Source organism: Accipiter gentilis, chromosome 1 (genome assembly GCF_929443795.1).
Source record: "Accipiter gentilis chromosome 1, bAccGen1.1, whole genome shotgun sequence".
NCBI classification, from domain to species: domain Eukaryota; kingdom Metazoa; phylum Chordata; class Aves; order Accipitriformes; family Accipitridae; genus Astur; species Astur gentilis.
The window spans coordinates 28431663-28453074 of record NC_064880.1 but is presented as its reverse complement, the minus strand read 5'-3'; the positions used below and the strand labels follow the sequence as shown (position 1 = coordinate 28453074).

Below are 21412 nucleotides of genomic sequence, written 5' to 3'. Positions count from 1 at the left end.
AGCCCCACAGTATCTACTTCCCTTCCACCTGAAGGCTACACATGCCAAACTTAAATGCCAAACTTAAAATTAAGTGATGTCACTGAGGTAATATGAGCAATTCCACCCCCTTAGGTTAAATGCATACATGCATGTTTGGAAGATCAAAGTCTAGTCAGAATTCTAGCTAATGCCTGTTATCAGTAACACACAAATAAAGGATAATTCTGTATCCCTTCTATACCTTCATTTTGTAGACATCAACATATACCACAACATACACAGAAAAGGCAATGAGCTTCCCAATTATATAATGAAACTGGCTATTTTTACCTCATTACTATCTTTAATGTCATAAAGATATGCAATCTTAGAAAACTTTATTTTATGCTTATTGGAAATACTTCAACACAAATATCACCTGCCACATTTATAAAGCACATGCAGCATATTTTCCAAAAAATAAAATTAAGCTTTAAGCACCTAAGATAATTGAAAATTAGTCTTAAGATTTTTTTTTTAAAATTTATTTTCTGATAGAAAAGATCAGCAAGAACTGAAAAATTTAAAGTTATTAAAAGTTATGAGCATATGTGTTTAAAGTACTTTTTACAACTTAAGTTGTGTTTCTGGGCCTTCATCCCATATAGCTATGCCTTAAGAGACCTCCTTTAATCCATTACTAATTATTTCAATTGATATTTTGAATACTCCATCTATATGTTTAGATGATTTTTCCTGTGAAAGCTTAGACCCTTTGTGGGATAACCCCCCTTCCATCCTTCAGGTCATTAAAGGAATCTCAGGTCAGCCAAAGCAACTAGTTCATTCATACCTACTGAGCTATTTAGAAACAGTTTTCAATTTTAAATATGTAGTCTACATTATTAACTGGAGAGAATGAAAGAGGGTAAACCAGTTCCACTAATGGGTTTTTCCAAATTTTAATTCAATATCCAGATTCTGCACCTATATGTGCATTTCCTGATGTTCTGTATCTTCAGGGATTACACTCATGTCAATGGCACTGTATGTTACACAAATTAAAACCACTGAAGAAGCAAGACCTTGTTGTCTACCAAAATTTTATATGCTAACTGTAGTGTGTTCAGAAGCACTGTTGGGGTTTTGGTTGTTTGGGGTTTTTTATGTTGTAGTCTTCTGAGGTTTCTACATGTGTGAAAACCAGGTAAAAAACACTATGTAATTTGTAAAAACTTTGATCAGTGTAAAATGGTCAGACAGTAACATAATATAAACAAGTATACAAATCAACACATTGACTTGAAAAATGTTAAACTTCTAGTGGGAGTGTGGACCCACCTCAAACTCAAGGCTACTGATAACACTAATAATTCCTTCCTTTCTTCAATACCTTTTGAAGACTCCTGAGGAACAGACCTCAGATTGCTTTTCAACTTATGATCTATATTGTATTTTATATAATATGCAATAAATTCTTATTTTATTGTTATTTATCATACTAAACCACCTGGAAACAAAGATAACTAATGTCTTGAGCCACACTGATGTTCAGATGAGCAGTTTGAGAATAAGATCATTCTGATTTTGATGGAACTTGCAGATTTAAGGCAATGTATTTGAAAAGAAGTAGTTAAATTTAATGAAAAATCAGGTGTATTCATGTCATTAGACTCACACTTCCAGACATTAACAATAAGAGAAGCAGGGAAATAAAGGAAGTTTATGCATTTAACAGAACTCCAATTAAACATACCTTTATCCTCACAATGTCAGAACTACTGCTATGTACTTGGTATTTTTAATTGATAAATTATGAAAATTCAGATTGATTCAGCATCTCAGGCTCACAAAAAGTCCTGCTTCAAAAGACAGGAAATCTACTTGAGTATGATCACCTTTTACAGGCAGTAGCAGGTCTGTGAACTAATTATGGTGCAGTTGACAAAACTACCAGTTGCAATGCCCTACAATAACAAAGGTAACTGATGAATCTAAGAAATCCTTAACTTGATAGGAACATAATTATCACCTTTAGACCATCCTACTCTATACCAGTTTCCTGGACTACATTCTCACTGAATGTCAAATCAAAATAAGTACTTGTGTTATCTTCAAGACTCAGTGCATAAATAGCACAAGAGAGACACTGACACCCCCACCTCCCCAACTAGGACTGTTTTGAGCAAGTGTGACACCATCCTGTAAAAACAAAAATGTGCCAAATGCATGCATAATTCTTTCAAGAAGGTTGTGCCTACGATAACTTTTCTCTTTCCAAGCAAAAAAAAAAAAAAAATATCCTGGACCCATTTTGTCTGGGATAACTGCATTGAGGGGCAGATTCTTGTAGAAGAGGCTCTGATTTAATTTAGCAAAATTCCAAGCATCGCTGTTTACAAGTTTAGTTCTCATCACAACCGAAAAAAGGAACAAAAGCCTAAAAGCCAATCTCTTTTAGGCACGTTTTCAAAGACCAAGAACAATGTATGGTTGGTTGTTTTTTTGGTTGGCCGTCCATCCCCTCCTCTGCTCCTTGAGGGAGACTGGGCAACAAGGTAAGACATTTCCCTTTCTGCTCTCAGCTTGAATGATGCTAAGAACCTTTTAAAATTCAGTATTCTGTAGGCAATAGCATCTTTCAAAAAAAACCAAACCAAAAACCATCTATATTCCTCACATACGTTTTCCTAAAGAAAGATCAATTTTCTAGGTAAGTAGTTGTCAGTCCTGTATAGATTTGTATTACTGTAAGTATCCTCAAGTTCTTTTCTTTCAAGTAAAACCATCAGAAACTGAATGTACTCCTCCAAGAACATAGGCAACAAAAATCTGTTAAGGGTAAGCATAAAGTAAGAAACAAGAAAGCACATAGCTTACATCTATCAAAGATTAATAAAATACAGAAGAAAATGATACGTTTTAGAAGATTGACTTTTTAATGACTGAAGAAGGACCCTTTGATGCAGAAGACAACACTGAACATGCTGGAGTCATCTAAAAAAGGATTTAAAAGGGTGAGAAACAGATCAAGTGTAATCAGGAGGAAAATTTAAAGACAAGGTCCAGGTACAAGAAACAGGTATTATATATCCAGAATGCTGCAGCAAAAATAAATGAATGAGAAAAAGTGTCAAAGAAAAACTGAAAAGCTGGAAATGAAAACAGAGCTTGTGAATCTGGAAAAGAAAACTGTGGAAAGAAAAGGTGTTTTCCAGGGAAAGAAAAACAGGACACTGTAGTAGGCAAACTTTTCACCCCAAAAAAGGGGTGTGGGAAAAAAAAAGGATGAGGAGATGGAAATTAGCAAGTATTTTGAGGAAGGAGAATATACAGCTGGAGACTAAAAATTAACTGCATGCAAATCAGATGGGAAACGGAAGATGGATGTTTCTGTTTAACAGCATCATTTCCTTCTGAAAAAGCAGCATTTCAGTTCATGGCAAAATGAAAAATGTGTTCATCTCAAGTCAGAACACAATTTCAGGCTAGTAAATAAATAAAAAAATAATAAAAAAAGACTGCCAACATTCCCCTCAGCACCCAGTACTAAACTGCAATGCCAAAAAGCAGTATTATGTTGTTCTATTCTGTAGATTATCCATTTGAACCTTAATCCTCTTTCTGCAAGTCAGAGCTGTGCAACAGATCCATTACTGGTATTAATCATACAAACACTTGTGTTGCACAGCAGTTAACATGACATGATAATCTGATAATTCAACCACTGATAAAAACTGCTAAATATATTCCTGAATTCAGCCATAAATCATGCCAAAAATCTCTGTACATAAAGATTTCTGGAACAATTAACCTGCAAGAAAGTTGTTAAGACTATATGAGTCTCAAAAACTGTTGTTCATATCTGTCTTTAGGTTTTGAATATTCTTATCAAATTTTAGATTGTATTTAATTGACAATTCACTACTCAAAACCTGTGGAAAACAGTTGTAATGACAGAATTAAAGAAAGATGGTTTTATTAAGTAAAGCCATCCAGAAGGAAAACACAAAGCTACTGTAAAATTAGACTTAATTTGAACAGAAATTTGCAACGAGAATTTTTTCACCTTATTTTTAAGGAATAGAAACCACATTAAACAATACTTCAGTCAAACACTCTAGTACCTGCTTCTCATGATAACTGCCATTCATAGCAGAAGTTGGCATGGAGAATGAGCTCTTACCTACAGGGTCTTCACTGTAAGAAACAACCAACCATGACTTTATCACCTCTCCCATACTTGATCTAAATTGCAATTTTCTTACAAGCATAAACAAACTTTGAAGATTCACCCAAGAGTTCAGCACACATTTCAGGAATTTCTCAAGTTTGGTTAAAGCTTTGAATCATAAGGTACACAAAAATTATAAAGACACAACATCCTGGAATACAGGTTGCTGAAGCTTTCAGTAAAACTGACCAAGAAAAGTGCTTTATGGCTAAAAAAAACCAACCCTATGGTTTGTTTTGAAAATGAAGGGCAGTGGGAATCAACTGAATAAAGGCTTCAATCAGAAGATATTAACTTGAAAGAACAAAAAATAATTTCCCTTATTTAGAAATTGGCAGTTAATTCAACCAGAAGTTTCCTGCTGAACGCATGCAGTATTTTATCCATGGACAGACTTGAGCCCCATAAATCCTTGAACAATTTTATTGTCTGTATCTCATTCTTTCTGCTCTCACACTTATCATGAAACTTTTTTTTTTTCTTTTTGCCCCCATAAACACTCCTGAGGAGCTGTAAGTCTATACAATGAGCAAGTCAAAGCTCTCACATCTTTGATTAGGGTGAGGTGAAAAGTAATGATGATTATTAGGGGAAAAAAAGAAATCTGCACAAAGACGCTGCCTCATGTGACAAGAAGATGCAGTTTTACAGCAGTTTTGAACCTTGAATTGTAGTAATTCCTACAACTAGTACTGAATCATAGGTTGATACTAATTTATTTTTATCTTTCCAGATAGATACATACTTTCCCCCCACACAAAATGCTAAAACTAACACTTCTGTATTTATTTTAAAAGCATTTCATTCATAGCAATTACAGCTGAATCATAACTACATCACCTCAGATTCCTCTTTTTTTAATTAATAGGGTGGTGTGCTAACCAAAATAAATTATCTAAGCACCACAAACTAATATTCAAATACATAAATTATTCATATAAATGTAGTAGTTTTCAAAGAATGCTATACATTTTGATATTAAAACCTGTGATGCTTAGTGCATTTTACACATTTTCCAAAGCAGAAAGTGATAGGAAAGAATCTGTTGGAATGAGATGTTAAGGGAACAAAGTAATATTGTCTACAGACTTGACCAAACAGCTAGTGGGATATTCTTTTGTCTCCTCTAATCATACGTTCTCTAAAGAGACATGAAAGTCAGTAGAAACATTTCAGAGATTATAGTGCTGCTGGTCACAAAGCTACTTTACTCTAGTTAGCATTGTATTTAATTGATTTCCAACAGTTCCATATATATTCAATTTACCCATACTTTAAGTCTCAAAACAAGACCTGGGAGTTGCTCTGAAAGGTTTCCTACAAAATTAGGAGTAACAACTTTTGTGTTTACAGTGCAGCAGGGAAAAACAAGCATGTTTGCACATTTTTTTTGCATACAGTAACATTCATGTATTTTTAATTTGTGATTGATAGGGGAAATATAAAGTTTCTCAAATTTGAGATAAATAAAGCCCTTCACAGGATTATGTAATATAAAAATTAATATTCAGTAAATTAGCACCCCATAAAGTATACGAAAAGTAACACCTTAAATTCATCTGTGTACATCTGGTTATTTTTGTTTGCAGCAAGCAAAGGATTCACAGAAAAGCAAATATTAAGCCAAATCTCAAGAACACCAAATAAAGTGGTAAAAGAAAATCTACCTTTTTTTATGCACCTAAGATTCTGACATTAGTCAGAATTAGGTTGTTTTCAGGGATTTTTTTTCCTTCCCCCATTAAATTTATTTTTTCTGAGTAGATCTTGCACACAGAACAGTTAGTAGTTGATAGACTGCAATGGTATTAAATGCCAACAGTTAAGTAGTTCTCTAAGCAGTTACCTAACAAGCAGTTTTAGACAAGTTGTATCTCTGTTGATATGATCTAGCATGTATGTTCTAGATTGTTCTCTCTATTCTTTATAACTGAATTTATTTTCTGGAAAACAGAATTTTTTTCTCTTTAGAATTCTTCAAGTTATGCTTCACTGAGAATTACAATCCTATGCATGCTTAGTATTACGTTTCATGCACAGAATTAAAGAATCTGGGAAGAAAATACACAATCATTGGAATTCTTAGTTTACTTCCATATAAATTGCTTAGTAACAAAATAGTACAAGAACTGAAAAAAATAATAGGCAAACCAATTTCTGATTACTAGATTAAACCAAGTTTTGAAAGAACACCTAACTGTAGCCCAGAACTCCACTTACTAGTTGCTATTATACTGATAAGGTTACTTCTACACACATTGTTTCAAATAAAACAGAATAGTGGTAATTAAAGCCACAAGAAAATCAACAGCACTCTCAGGAAAACTTGAAAACATACCAATTGTATTGACCTTACACAGTGTCTGAAGACAAAACAGATTTTGTCTGATGATCTCCAAGACTACAACAAAGCATACTTACAACTGCTTTAATTCAATACACTATTATTCAGAGGACTGTGTAAGCAACAAAACACATTCTTTTAGCACTATGCTAAATTTCAAGCCCTACTGATAAAGTCTACAGCTGCCTGCAAATATGATCTTCAACTCAGAGCTCTTTCAAAGACAGAGCGAGCTCTGAGAATGACTGCCTTGCTACAGTACTTTTGTCATAGGATAAATGTTTCAACAGTCCAACCAACAAACCTTTTCAAACAGGCTATGAGCAAACATTTGAACTGCTTGACAGAAAGAAGCAATTGCGTAAGACAAATGTCCTATGAAATATGCGTCAGCCTATTTGCTCTGAAATAGTACTGTTTCTTAACCATGTTAATAACAAAAAAGAATAAGAAATTAGGCTTACGGTCTGACTTTCAGGAAAGTCCATCTTCAGCAATTTGTGAGCACATTCTTCAAAGTCTAAGCTGCAATAATAGAAAAAATAATTCTCATTATCTTGGCCATATACACTACACAAAAAACATTTCAGAATTATATTAAGATTTATTATTGGTGCTGAAACTTCAACTGTTTTGAAATAAAGTATCTCATTAACTCTCAGAAAGCGGTTTTATTGGGTGTTTTGTTGTGTTTTTTTTTAATAAACGTTTTATATTTCATGAGTTTGTATCTGAAAATTAATCCAAAGTCATTACATTTGCAGACAATCTGAAAACAAGATGACTTGGGTCATTATCACTATTACATCATCTTACAAAACTCAGCAAAACACAAACATGTGAGCTCATTTTGCACAGCCTGAAAAAACACTGGAATGCAAGCACTATACATAAACTCCAAAAGCAGCATGTACCACACTCTCCTCTTTGCACTCCCGTTCTTGCATATTGAAAGCCTTCAGCTACCAGAAAGTACCTCCTCCCACCCCAGTATAAGATGAACAAACTTAAGAATGGCAACAAAGTATTGAACAGTAACTTTGAGAAATGTAAGAGCCTTTCATACATCTCCGTAGGGTATTAATTCATATGTCTAATGATCAATACCACAACTACTTTATTTCACTCCTCATGCAGGTTCAGACCTGCAGAATATTGTGGGTCATGCTTACTTTTAACAATGGAATTGAGTGGCATGCAACAGATTAATGTCTTCTTTCACCCAGGTGACACAGGGGTTATACCACCATGTTTTGATTGTCCATGCCATGTAATGCAAGGGGATTTCATTCTCAAGATGAATACAAATACAGTACACTTCAGGGCTGGTATCTGTATTCAGGGTTGGTATCTACATACTTATTTTCCAAACAATGCAGATGGCAACAGGCCTGAAGAGTACCACACTGCAGAACTCCTTACTCTCAGAAGAGGAGAAACTCTATAGCATCTCTACTTTAAGCATGTCACACTTTTTTTCAGAAATTATTAAGATGCTGTATAATCTGCAGATTATCAACTTTTATTCACTCAGAAAATTTTTATTACAGCAATCCTCACAGAAAAGTCCCAGTGCACTACTCAAACATTTTTAAACAAACAGGATTCATCTTAGAATGAGAATTTGGGTACCCATTTGTCAAAACAGTCTGCATTATACAGTCAGGTCAGGCTCCATAAAGAACACTTCCCTGCCTCTTTTTTTTTTTTTTTTTTTTTTTTAAGTTGCACATTAAAAAAGAATTTTAAAAGTAAGAGAATTCCAGTTCACCCATTTCAAAAGAACTACACTCATAGGTGTACAAATTTTATTTACCTTGACTGAATAGCAAGATAAATTGTACGACGGAAGGAGACCAGGTTAATTTCTGTTTTGTCATGGACAGTAACTTTCTGACCTGGGAAAGACAAACATGGTTTTGTAAAAAAGCAAAACATTAAGGCAGATATATGCAAACTCTTAGAACAGCTCCTCTATTTACTAAGTCTGTAGCACACTATGTACTACTTTTTCTAGAAGTATTTAGGACTGTTTAGCACTTCTATGTATTATTTTTTATTTTTACAGAGAATGAAAAAAAATCAGTATTTGCGTCATCTGTAACAGAAAAATATTTAGAGATACAGTTTTAAGAGGATAACTCTCCTTTTGAAGGCTTTTCACATGACTTAGCCACTGCAGCCTCTGGGTTTAACATTCCTTGTCTACATTATTAGCAAGGTATTTTCTGCGTAATTTAACTATACAATGCTTTATGTAGCCTCCCTGATTTTAACAGGAAATTCTTTGTTTCTGTTATGTGTAGGATCTACGTTCCAGCATTCTGCAGAAGTTCTGCTTTGCCCTGGAGCAAGTGTAGAAAAATCTGTTCCGAACTAAAACCATTCTGGGAACACCTTCATAAGGTATTCACTATTCCTTCATTCTTTTAAAGTTTGGTAATAGCATAAGTGATGAAAAGTTATGTCAATTCTCATACTTTTCATCAGCCTGGTAGCTCTGCTCTTCTGTGAAATACTCCAGCAAACTGGTGAGGAAATCCATTCCTGGTATTCTACAAGAACAGGACTTGGCTGGCTTTGTCTGCACAAACACTTCAGTTATGCTTATCCATCATTTTTTTCCCTGGGAATCAAATACATTCTTTGAAAATGTGTCAACACTGACTGCTTCCACTAAAGATCAAGAAAGGGGGCTGAACTGAAGTAAGAAATGAGATATAGAGGATGTAAATACAGTTGTAAGAAAACTAATTCTGATTTTGAAAGTGACTTAAAAATATGATAGAGCACTAGAAAGTGTCCAGAAAGGTTGTCTTTGCTAGTTTTTAAGGAAGTGTTTTCATGTTGGTTTTTTTAATATCTTATGTTTGAAAGGCTTTTCTTGCATTAAACCAATATGGTCAAGAACAATCAGGCAAACCTGCTTTACATTTTCTGCCTGTGTTGAATGCTTCCTTTTAGACCATTACTTTTATACTACTTGCTAGTAAACACTTAGATCTGAGAATAACTTAAGATTAAAACATCCCTTAACACTTGAACAGTCTTAGTTTTGCAACATATGTAACAAGTTAAGCTTTTCCTTCTTGTTTCATCTACAATCAATGAATCACTAGAAAGGTGCCAGTCACACACTTACCATCTTCATCCTCCTCTTCATCATCTTCTTCATCTTCCTCACTACTTCCAGCCTCCTGATCTGCTTCAGATTCACTGTCACCTTCATCAAGAATTTCTGAAAGAGCAGTATCCCAGATTAAAGGAATATAGACCACAGTAGTTTCATCACCAAAACCACCTGATCCAACACCAAAGAGTGAAAGGGTGTCTCAGGTGGAGGCTGTGGCAGAGCCAAAAGATAGGCATGTCGTAAACAAATGAAAACATAGCTGGAGAAACAATACTGAAGAAAATAGCAGGAATACATTGGTAAGGTCTATGATCAACTGACAATTATCTGGGACACAAATATCACCCACTGTTAAATAATAAGGGTTGGTAACAATAGCTGGTTAAGTAAATGCCCTATAAATAAGTGTGTAAATATTATATATAAAACGTGCGTACACACACCCCTACCTTTCTTCAGCATTTTGTATTTCTCTTCATTTTCCATAAAGTTTGGATCCATCTTGAAAACATCTTTAGAATAAAAGAGAATCTTCATTTAAAATACAAAATGAAGAAAACAATGAATATTTAATCTTAAATTTGTTTTCATGGGGAATGCAGTCATAGAATTATCTGCCATTTCTAACTTACTGAGAACATCCTCTGGGTTGTAGTCATCTTCTAATGGCAACATATGAGTAAACTGATCCTCCTCTTCCACTAGATCTAATCCCTCTGGAATGACTGGATGATCCTTGAAGCCATCCTTCCGAACAGCAAACATGACTTCTATCATATACTGAACACGCATATCAATTTTAGATTCATGTAGAATGTGTCGAAGACGGTCAAAGATTGCTTGGGAAAAAACCAGAAATGTAAATATGAAAAGGATTTACTAATACTAACATCAAAAAGACAAAAGTTCTGGCTAATTACACTTACCATTAATACCTCTAGGAGAAACTTCCGTTAATTTGAGCCCGCTCTCTTTAATAAATCCAATCGCTACTTCAATACTGTCATCAGTAGGCCTTTCAAGAAGCAAAGTGAGCATTTCCAAACATAAAACCTCATGAGCCTATGGAAAGAATATCATTAAAGAATTAGAATGTACAATGTTACACTATTATTACAGTCATTTACTTGACGGGGCAGTCCAGCCTTTGAGGATGTCACAACACACTTGTTTAACACACAAGGCAACAGTAGTGGGACAAAGCTAATTAAGAGAGAGTGAAAAATTTCAAATACAATTTTACCACCTGTATTTACACTAACTTTGTAGTGAGTGTGACTATGCTATTGAAACGAACAAGCAAGCAATGAAAAACATTTTGCCATTAAGAAAAAACAGAATGCATTTCCAGAAAGCAAATAAAACAGCACTTACTTTACAGAAACTAGTTGTAAATGCATTGTGTCTATAACTAAATCAGGTCTTCCAGGATCAGGCACATAAGCAAACGGCACACCTGGTATCCTTTTTACCAAAACGCTGTACATTCCCAATGCATTCCTGAAACACTGCTTCTTGCCATTATTTAAATTGGAGTATCCCCATTTCTAACACATAAAGAAGTAGCATAGAGCTGGATACAAATTTGATTTAGATGCAACTGAGTCTAGTTCTGCCTACACAGATGTTTAAGTCAGATGACAGTGTTGCAAGAAAATCTGCTTAAGATGTGTGGGACAGAGCCTTAAATGATGTTTGCTTTGCATCAAGGTTTGTCTGTATACTAGCCCAAGCATATTTACAAAGTCTGGGGAAGCTCTGGAGCATAAATGCAATGGTAAGTGATGAAAACTGCATAGGCAGTTACCAATGTCTTTTCTAAAATGGTCCTAACAACTTAAAGCAGCCATTAAAAGGAAACCTGAACTCAGATTTTCAGTAACCTTTAGAACAGGGAGAGCATCTTCACTTAGGCTGCTGCTGTCTTGAGACTAAAGAAATAGCCATATAGGGTTTGGATTGAGAAGAAACATGAAGTAGCATACCACATTCTGATTCATCAAATGTGCAACAAATTTTGAAGATGTTAGACAGAGTTGCTGCAAAAGAAATAAAACAAAATTTTAACACATTGTATACAGAAGAAAAAAATTTGTAACTCAGACATACTACAGATTTCTTCATCTCAATCAGATTAAGTCATGAAACTAACTATTTTGGGATACTGATTTAAAACAAACAAACAAAACTACTATCACAGTACCAAACCAGAACAGGTTGTCAAGCTTTCATGATACTCTAATGCTACTATACTTACTGTGCTAATTATAGGTCCCAACCCACAGCTCTTGGATGTGTTCCTTTGAAGTATATAATTTAAATACACTTGATACAAGGTTAACGTAGCAGAATTACAAGTTTCAGCATGTTGCTTCTTCACATTTTACATACCTTATCATTTCTGCGATATCCTTTGCGAAAATTTAGTATCAATCTCTTGAGAATCAATTCACCAATATTTGGAAACTTTGAATTGATAATTGCCACAAGAGCTGCATAAACATGGGTAAAAATTGGAGAGGCACTCTGAGCTTGCAAAATGGATCTAGATAACAGTCCCCTGTAAAAATACATAAGTTTAAGATTTTTCTGGTAATAACACATGTAATGTTTTTATTCAGTACATATCACATAAAATAGTATTGTACAGTTGGAATAGTTAGAAGGTACCAGACGGTCAATTTCAAAGCATTGTTTATCATGCCAGAAATGGAGTTTAGCAAAATGTTGCCCAAATGCGTGTGAGCTCAGAAATTCTTAAACTGATACCTTATCTTTCATTAAATATTCCTAATAGAACTACATTTGAAGATGATAAGCATGTCAAAAGTCTTCATCTTGTATCCTGCAATTATCCCTTTTTTAACCCCAAAGCAGGCTCTTCTTAGCTTTGAAGTTCGTATGATTGTGCTGTTTCTTTTCCTCAACTGAAAACACAAAATCCTGTTTGTGACAGAAAAAACATCTGCTCCGCAACTATTTATGAAAAACACATAATTGTGTTTCAGTATAACAACTTCAACAAGCAAAAAAAATTTCTAAGAAATAAAAACTGTATTTCCATAAAAGGTCCCTAACAATAAATATCTACCTAGGAGTAATAAAACTGAATGCTCAGTATAACCAGAATTGGCAAAGTAATACTTTTCAATGCTTTTCTCAAATGAAACTGCATATTTTCAACATAATAATTATGTTTTGGAACTGAGAACTGATTATAAAGAACTACTACTTAGAGCCTAAATGAATGTAAACACCATGAGATAACAGTTCTTTTATTATACTAACGTTCTCACTTAATATATGTCAAGACTCTAGTCTGAAAAGAATGAGACTCCCGCCCCCAGTTTTGCTTTTTCGAATGCTTTAGCATAGAATTTTATAGAATTCTAGAATTTTATTTTCACTGTATTACTCTATTACAAATGGGTGAGAGAAAAAAAAAGCCCTCCAAATATGAATCTTCAAAGTGCACACTGGTGTCCGACTCTGTCTTCTCTTTGGTCTGTTGAAATCTTCAAAAAAACCTCATACACGGTACTCTATACAAACTACATAAAGGAACTTATTCCTACTTACTTTAGAGTTGACAAATGAAATAGAAGTCATTTCATACTAGTGTGCAGAAACAGAATACTTAATTTTGAAACTATTAGTTACTTCTTGCTTACAAACTGAAACTGGTCTGGTTCAGATCTTATTTACCCTCTACCTAGAAAACTCAGGAAAGGACGTTACGGCCACATAAACCTTCATGTCATTACTTTTATATGCACCTTTGTGCAAATTTGGAAGTAAAAATTAACTATAAAAAGGAAAATGGTGTGATTTTACATCTACATTATTTTGAAATTTATAAGCTTATAAACCACACACAAACGCTTCCACAGACAAGATTATTCTAAAAATTTTCAATAAACTAATTTTTAAACAAAAATGTTACTGGTTGTATGAAAATTAAGTTTCAGGGACATGAAACGCAGAACTGCTTTTTACTTGCCTGCAACAGACTGTTTGAGACTTCATTATGACTTTTAACAGAAATCATATTCAGGAACTACTTGCTCAATCCCCAGATTTTACTTAATTCTCTTCTGTTATTTTTACACTATTTGCAGGATTCTGATCTTCCCATCGTGCATGACATATATGTAACTAACGCATTCCTTAGCTATAACCTCCTCAAATAACGGTGATTACGTTGTGACTGAAAAAGTGTTGCCATCTGTTTGACATGTAACAGAATTAATTCTGGATATTTTGTTCAGAGAGTTTTTTTTTGGTGGTGGTTTAGTTTTGTTTGTTTAAATGGTAGCCAATCTAAGAAACCCATACTCCTTTAGACTAGCATATTTAACCTCTATTGACACCAAAATTGAAGCAAGGGAAGTCATCACACAGTACTTGTACAGTCACCATGACGTAGTACTGAGCTCAAATACCATAATAATCCTTTCTCTAAATTACAACAACAAACAATCCGGCCAGATAACTGCAGTAAAATTTGTTTTGCTAGATACTGGCTACAAATATTATTTGTCCCACAGAAAAAAATCCAGGAATACAAGAGTAAATAGACAGACTGTAAATTGCAAGTCATTCAAATAAAATGCTTAGGAAAAACCTTTAAGAAAAGGAAACATATGTCATCTGTTGCACTCTTATTCCTCCAAACATACAATCCCTTTCCCCCCCGGCCCCTTCCCCAAGTAAGGGACTAGTCTGCATAGGATAATGTAGGCTAAGGTTAATTTCAAAACCTGACTAGCATCCATACACTACACATAGCACACACACAGTGATATACACATGAACAGTATACGTATTAGCAGAACCGCTAATATTTGTTTTAACACTAAGAATTGTTCTAAAATACTGACTTACCTTCCCCGAACAATATTTTCTTGAAGGAGCTCATGAATGATATTTTCTATATTGGAAACATTCACTTTATTGACAAGACCATTGATCGACTTCTTCAAGGCTTCCCAACTCATCCTCTGATACGCCAAGCTATTACAAAGGTATCACAAATTATTAATGCATAAATTTGAGGTAGCACTGAGTGAATTTTTATTTGTATATGAAAACGTGAATGTAAGTTATAATCAGTAAAATAGGTAAGAAAATAGTCACTGCATAAGTGTGAAAACTAGTTCAGAATTATACATTTAAATACTAGGAAATCACTGAATCAACATGATATACCAAAATGTAATTCTCCACAGATACGTTATAACACAGTACGTTCAGTTTTCTAAGATATTCCAAAAAATCCCTGGTTGTGCTCTGTATCCCACTTTTCCATTTACACTTTGCAGCAGAAGCAGGTAGTCATAATCTGATTCTCTTACCTTTCTTCTAATAAAAATATACCTTCAAAAGAATGATCAGAGCCCTCTAAAGATATCCTATTTTCACCAACGTTCACTAAAACCCTTTACTGTTTTGCTTTCCAAAATTCTAATATGTTACTTTCAACTCACCTGTTTTTATCAGTGATTTGCTCCTGCATCATCCTGAGCTTGGCAGGTGGAATATATGCACCACCTGTACGAGTAAGGATTGGATCCACTTCTTCTTTCTTCTTCTTTGAAGTGGTCTCATCATGAGCAAATGAGCTCTGGACTGTTGACCCCTCTGGACTCCTACGATCAGGTGATGAGTATCTTCTCTGCTTCCTTCGATCAGATTCTCTCTCCTCCCATTTCTCATGGTGTCTCTCTCTCCCCCTTTCAATCCTTCTAAAGAAAGGAAAAAAACCACCACACATCCAAGGGTTCATGAAAAGCTTACATGTTTTATTCTTTAAAATGCATATTTTATTACTGATTAAGAAAGGTCTTGATACCTTCCTTCTGAAGTTCTGTCATCATAGTATTCCCTTCTTGAATACTCCTGATCATATCTGCTGTCATCAGAGTATCTTCTCTTTCTGGGAGATGGAGACCTGTCACGATCTACATCCCTATTCACAACCCAAGACACAAAATTCTTAGCAATAGGCTTAGAAAAGCAATGCTATTAGTATCTGCTTGCAATGCAATGTTACAATACAGAACTGCTCCACTTCTGCAATGTGAGTTTCAATATACGCATCATTTAAACAGAAGATGCTCCTTTTGTAATAATTTGTTGTCAGCAAAAAATAATCAAAAATCACAGCAGCACTGTAAAAGGAAGCTCCTCCTAAAACTTAAAATTAAATACCTAATGATAATAACATCAAATACTAAAGGTAAATTCAGCACCGTGCATTCCTTGGAACATATGCATTCATTTGCTTCACCTACTTCTGCCTGTGTAGCACAAAACAGAACAGATACTATTAGAAAAAAAATGATACTGTGCTTAGTACAAGAAGTTTCATTCCAATTAAGATGTGAAATTAAAAGTAAACTGGTAACAGTTCATCTCATGCCTTGGTAGACTGCACTTCAAATTATATTTCTCCACCTCCTGCTGGCTTCAATAATCTTACTCTAAGGTTACAATGGTGGTATCAGCAACATGCGAGTCCAAGCAAAAAGCTGGCATCTAATTTCCATTTTCAAGTCCCGTGACAGTTTAACTGAATGCTAAGGATTTTTTAAAGATTTAGTTTTAATAAGAAATCTATTTAATTACAGCTATATTGCCATGCAAGTATTTTACTAAATGTACACTTATTTTTCACTGCTCAGTTATGGTGCTATATAAAAAGAAACAGAACCTGGGTTTTGTGTGTTGTGCTTTTGTGTTTTTTTTAAACTTATCTAACTCACTATCTGACAGATGTACAGAATTGTAGGGTATAAAACTTAATCATTCTACCTGTCCTCTGGAGATAAACTTCTTTGGCGTGAACCATAGTTTTCCCTCCTCTCGTAGCTGGAGCCATGCTTTAATAAAACAGAAAGAAAAAAAAATCAAGCCCCAACATTATTACTGTGAGCATGTATTACTGTGAGATCAAAGCATATCATGTCTTCAGTTCCCTACTCCTTTACAAGAAGTAAGGGCCATCAAATAAAGCTAGTGACAGTCAGTTATGACAAAGAGAGCTGGTACTAAATAACAAGTAATCAGGCAGCTGGACTCCCTGCTACAGGATGCTGCAGATGCCAAATGCTTACATGGGTTCAAGAGACTGGACAAACACTGAAGAGAAATTCACATGGGTTACCAAAAAAATTTATCTGGCTCAGCAAGCTGCAAATAGGCAGAGACTGGGAGAGTATGTGGGCGAGTACTTTTGTGGTTGCCCTGTTCCTAAACTTTTCAAGGCATCTGCTGTCAATTACTGCTGGAGACTAGAGTAGATGGACCTTCACTCTGGCTTTCCTGCTTCCTTCTTCCATACACCATTTTACACTTTGGTGCATCACATGCAATACCATTAACAGAATTCTACCACTTCTTGTTTGAAGCGTGTCTTTCCTCTCTCCTTATTGCACAATTTCTCCTTACCTTCCTCCTTTTTACTAACCATGATTTATTTTCTCATGAGTCATTCCTAGCTTCATACATTATAAACATCTAAGTCCCACTGTTCCACTTAACAGATCCTGGAAGTAAATTTAAATCTAGATTTTTTTTGAAATGTAAGTTTGCACTGTTAAGTGATACACACTTAAATAGTTCACAGCAAATTCTGTGGGCTGAACCATGACATACAGAAGTATGGAGTCATACATAAAAATCAGAGCATAACAGCATCTACAATGCACATAGACATTCACCTCATCAAGATGTTTCAAAACTACTTTGGTACAGCTAAGAAGCAGCTTTTATAACCCCTACACTTTTCTGTAGGACCGTAAGGGACCTCTCTTCCCTTAAAATATTATTTACGATTTTTCAGAACCACAATCTTATGTTATCAGCCAGTGATCAGCTTTGAAATAGGTAACACTTCACCTCGATGCAGAAATTCAACGCAAGGACTTGCTTATGCACCTTGACTGAACTTGCTGCAGAAATACTAATCTCATTTGAAGTGGCATTCTATGCATTAACATGCTAGCATGCCAGTTTTTGCCCCACCAAAGAACCAGTGAAAACTGTTGGTTAGTAGAATATAATGACACCTCCTTTACAAACAGACCTTGATGGACAGTTATACCCAATGATCTCCAAAAACTTAATTAGAAAGAAAAGTATCTTCACTAAATGGCAAGTGCGGTGTTTATAATGAGCTGTGCAAGTAAAACCAATATTAACTGAGGCTTCCTAAAGAAATAATAGCAACACAAAGATTATGAGCACCATTGTAACAACAGACTGATGAGGCTGAATCACTATCACTCAAATTGGGGTGTGTGTATATGTATGTAAATTATATTTGTATTTTTGAGGCCACTATAACATATCCTAGAATATCACCTTCCCTAGAGTATGTTTCTAACACTGTGTTAAAATTATTCCCACTATTATCTTGCCTGAATCAAGACAACAGTGCAATACAAATGCATTGCATCATTTACTGGGAGTATGCAGCTGTACAAAAGTACTGTCCATCTGACAATTTAATTCCAGAGTAACATTATCTTTGATGGCAAAGCTAGTACAAGAAACTCACATTTTTCACCAAGGTTTTCTTGCCCTTTCAATACTCATTTGTGGGACTATACCATGCAGCAGATCACTGAAATCATTCAAGGTTAAAATAAGTCCTTAAGTTATTGGGTTTTTTCTCCAAATAATACAATGCAAAAATGTATCCTAAGCTTCCAAGAAAGTGGTAATAAAAATCTTTGAAAAACACAGAACAGTTATTGTATTTAAATGGTATTTAGCAGATAGGATGAAGTGGGTCTTTTTAGGATGATCCATTCTCATGACTTCTACATCATCTGCCTTTGCCCAAGCAGACCCAAAAAGACAAGTGTTCACAGAAATAAAACGTTATGCATGTCTCTGTATTTGGCAGTTACCATGTCTCCCTGCAAAAGCAGCTATGTCTGCTGAAGAACTTGTCACCTTGAGCTCTTCATGACCAGGCTTTCTGCCACAAGTTACAGTCTTCTTCCTCATCCATTTTGATCAAACGAATTAACTGAAAGCATCCAAAACAGTGCTGACTGGCTTACTTTGACACACGAGTGAGCACTACCATAACCATCAGATTAGGAAGACGTAAGAAAGTATCAACTATCCCTCAAGCATCCCTATTAAAAATCACTTCAGTCAGAAAAGATGGAACCAAAAGAGTGAAGAAGCCTACGCAGGGTCAAACTCTAGAATTATAGGCAGAGAAATACCATAGATCTGAGATAGGGTATCAGTAGATTATTGCTCCGCTAACCAGTCCCAAATTTAGTGTACCTGACAAATATCGCACTTTTTGAAGAGTAATTTTAAAGCAAATTTTTTCTTCTTGCATTCCTAAAACTCACTCCTATCCATTCAGAAATGTACCACGCAACTTTTAAAAGGGAAAGCTTTAACTTTCACCGTAAGAAATAGAGTTGCCACATTAACTGCTACTTCATGTCTGTATCTTTCCATTTTAACGTTAATTTTTCAACACCTCTTTTCTCCATTTCTCCACATACTTATGTTCTCTGTTAAGCCATCAGTCAGTCACTTTTCACCCATTACTTTATCATTATATGCTAATAATGTTCAGAACTTCCGATGTTAGGACAACAAGTGCTAGAAACAGCTGTAATTCACTGACTTCACAGTAATATTTCTCTTGTAAACAGCTGCTGTCCATTATGGATATTGTTTGCTTTACATTCAGGGAGTTTCATTTAACAACATTAACTACAGGCCTAATCACCAGTAAGAAGGGAATAATCAAACCCTACGATTTAGGTTTAAGAACACTTACATTTACTTGTGTCACCCTGCTCTTCATCTTTACTTCCTACTTTTTATGAAGTCCTGAATGTGCAGCAATGAGACAATCCAAGGTGGAGTTCAGCACATGAAAAGCATTTCATCTATAACACACAGAAGACAATCATAAACTTTCTACCGCACGCGGTGCAGGAACCCGCGCTTTTAATTTGTTCTTTAAAGCCATGCTTGCATAACTCCTTAAACCAAAACAAAGAGCCCCCCCCCCCCCCCCCCCCCCGAAACCTAGTCAGATCGCTTAAGGCTACACAGCCCCTGTCGGAGGAGCCGAAGGCCGTAAAACGGCAGCCGGGAGCTCGCCAGCACCACCGCCGCGGCCACCCGGCACAGCCGGCGCCGACAGCGAGACGCGGCGGCCAGGCCGCGGCAGGAGATGCCGAGAGAGGCCCTGCCCACGGGCCCAGCCCCGGCCCGGCTCGGCCCGGCCGACCACCGAGCTCTCCGGGGGGCTGCGCAACCCCGCGGCCCGCGGCCCCCCGCCCGCGGCTGAGCTGCCACCGGGGAGGGGAGGTCGCGCCCCCTAACCCGTGGGAGGACCCGGGCGGCGCTCGGGGGCTCCCTCCACTCCCGGGGGGAAGGGGAGAAGGCTGACCCGCCGCCCTGCCCTGCCCTGCCCGAGGGAGCGCCGTCACCCACCAACAGCCCGCGGCCCACCCAGCTCCGCACCTACCGCCCGCCGCCGCGCTGGGCCACAAACGGCGTCGCTTCCGGCGGAACGCGGCGCGCACTGAGCGCGCCGTGCTCAGGCCCCGCCCAGCGGCGGCGTTCGACGCGTGCACGGTGACGGCTACAGCCCTGAGAGCAGCGCAGGGGAAGGGCGAACTTCCGGCCGGCCCGGCACCGCTGCACGACGGGAAACGTAGTTCTGCGGCGGCGGTGCTCCCGGCGGCCATCTTGCCGAGGGGCCGCGCTCACCGGCCTGGTCCGTACTGCACCCTCTCAGTCTGTTATTTAGAATGAAAATGTTTGTACCGGCTGTTGCAGGGAACAAAACCCCCAACAACCCAGCGGGAAATAAGCCGATAGGTGACTCCTGGGTGAGTGTCTCTCTAGCAGCCGTATTGCTCCTTTCAGTTCAGCCTGCGCTTCTCTGGTGCTGACTTGGCAGGCGAAGGCATCTCAGAAAAAACAACCCCGCTGCTACCAAATGTACAACGTTCCTGTCAGAAATATAGGTAATAGCAAACAAGCAGTCGACTCACTTCCCTTAAGGATGAGAAGTTGTCCAAAGTCTTCCAGCATCTCTAAAATTTAGTGAATTTTCTGAATGAATTTAGTACACCTGCCCCTTGAATAACGCCTGTAGCACTCACTTCTGTCACTTATGCGTAAGCTGCTGGTTAAACATTACTTGAAATATGTCCAGGACAGACATAATACATCATACCATGTTGAGAGTTACAATGCTGTTAGGATACCTGTTTATTAGAGGGGGGTTTTTGGCCTCTGAAAGTTTTAAGTCATTGAGCACCACTGATTCATGCTAACAAAGGGCCTGTGGCTTATTGTAGGCACAAATCTGTTTGGATTGTGGAAAGCAATTAAATGCATAGGGAGGGGAAAAAAATGGGAAATGCTATGCAAGGTCTTAAAATGCTTAGGGTTCATTTTCTGCTCTTGTGAGATAATGAAAATAAACTCTTAGAGGACAGAGCAGATCAGGGTCAGAAAGGCATTAATTCAGCCAAGAGCCAGATGGTTCCTGCAGGGACATCTGTAACTGAGCCGTGTGGCAGTACTGCTACGCTGCACCCACCAGCATCTGCGTGCAAGTCCCTGTGCGCACACGTGTAGCGGGACACAGTATTTGTTGAAGAGAAGAAGGTGGCAACAAGGTGGGAGCAATGCTGGAAAAATGCTACCCACAATTCCCCCTTTCAAACAGAAGGGAGAA

At 36.8% G+C, this 21412-nt stretch overlaps 1 protein-coding gene across 3 annotated transcripts in view; it reads right to left on the bottom strand.

Annotated features, from left to right (window-relative positions):
• The window catches only part of CWC22 (CWC22 spliceosome associated protein homolog), a 32266-nt gene extending 11914 nt beyond the window's left edge, over positions 1-20352 (bottom strand). The window contains exons 1-14 of one of the 3 annotated variants that reach the window (XM_049800878.1): positions 20189-20352; positions 19490-19601; positions 16486-16553; positions 15524-15640; positions 15159-15413; positions 14557-14685; positions 12064-12232; positions 11658-11711; positions 10599-10734; positions 10305-10511; positions 10122-10184; positions 9682-9777; positions 8356-8437; positions 7004-7064 (exon numbers count right to left, since the gene is read on the bottom strand). In XM_049800878.1, coding sequence (XP_049656835.1) covers positions 7004-7064; positions 8356-8437; positions 9682-9777; positions 10122-10184; positions 10305-10511; positions 10599-10734; positions 11658-11711; positions 12064-12232; positions 14557-14685; positions 15159-15413; positions 15524-15640; positions 16486-16553; positions 19490-19516 — 1464 coding nt within the window. In that variant the 5' untranslated portion in view covers positions 19517-19601; positions 20189-20352. Of the gene's footprint in view, positions 1-7003; positions 7065-8355; positions 8438-9681; positions 9778-10121; positions 10185-10304; positions 10512-10598; positions 10735-11657; positions 11712-12063; positions 12233-14556; positions 14686-15158; positions 15417-15523; positions 15641-16485; positions 16554-19489; positions 19602-20184 lie in introns of all 3 variants that reach the window. The other 2 variants (XM_049800870.1, XM_049800859.1) reach the window with 2 other exon arrangements.
• Positions 20353-21412: the final 1060 nt, after the last annotated feature.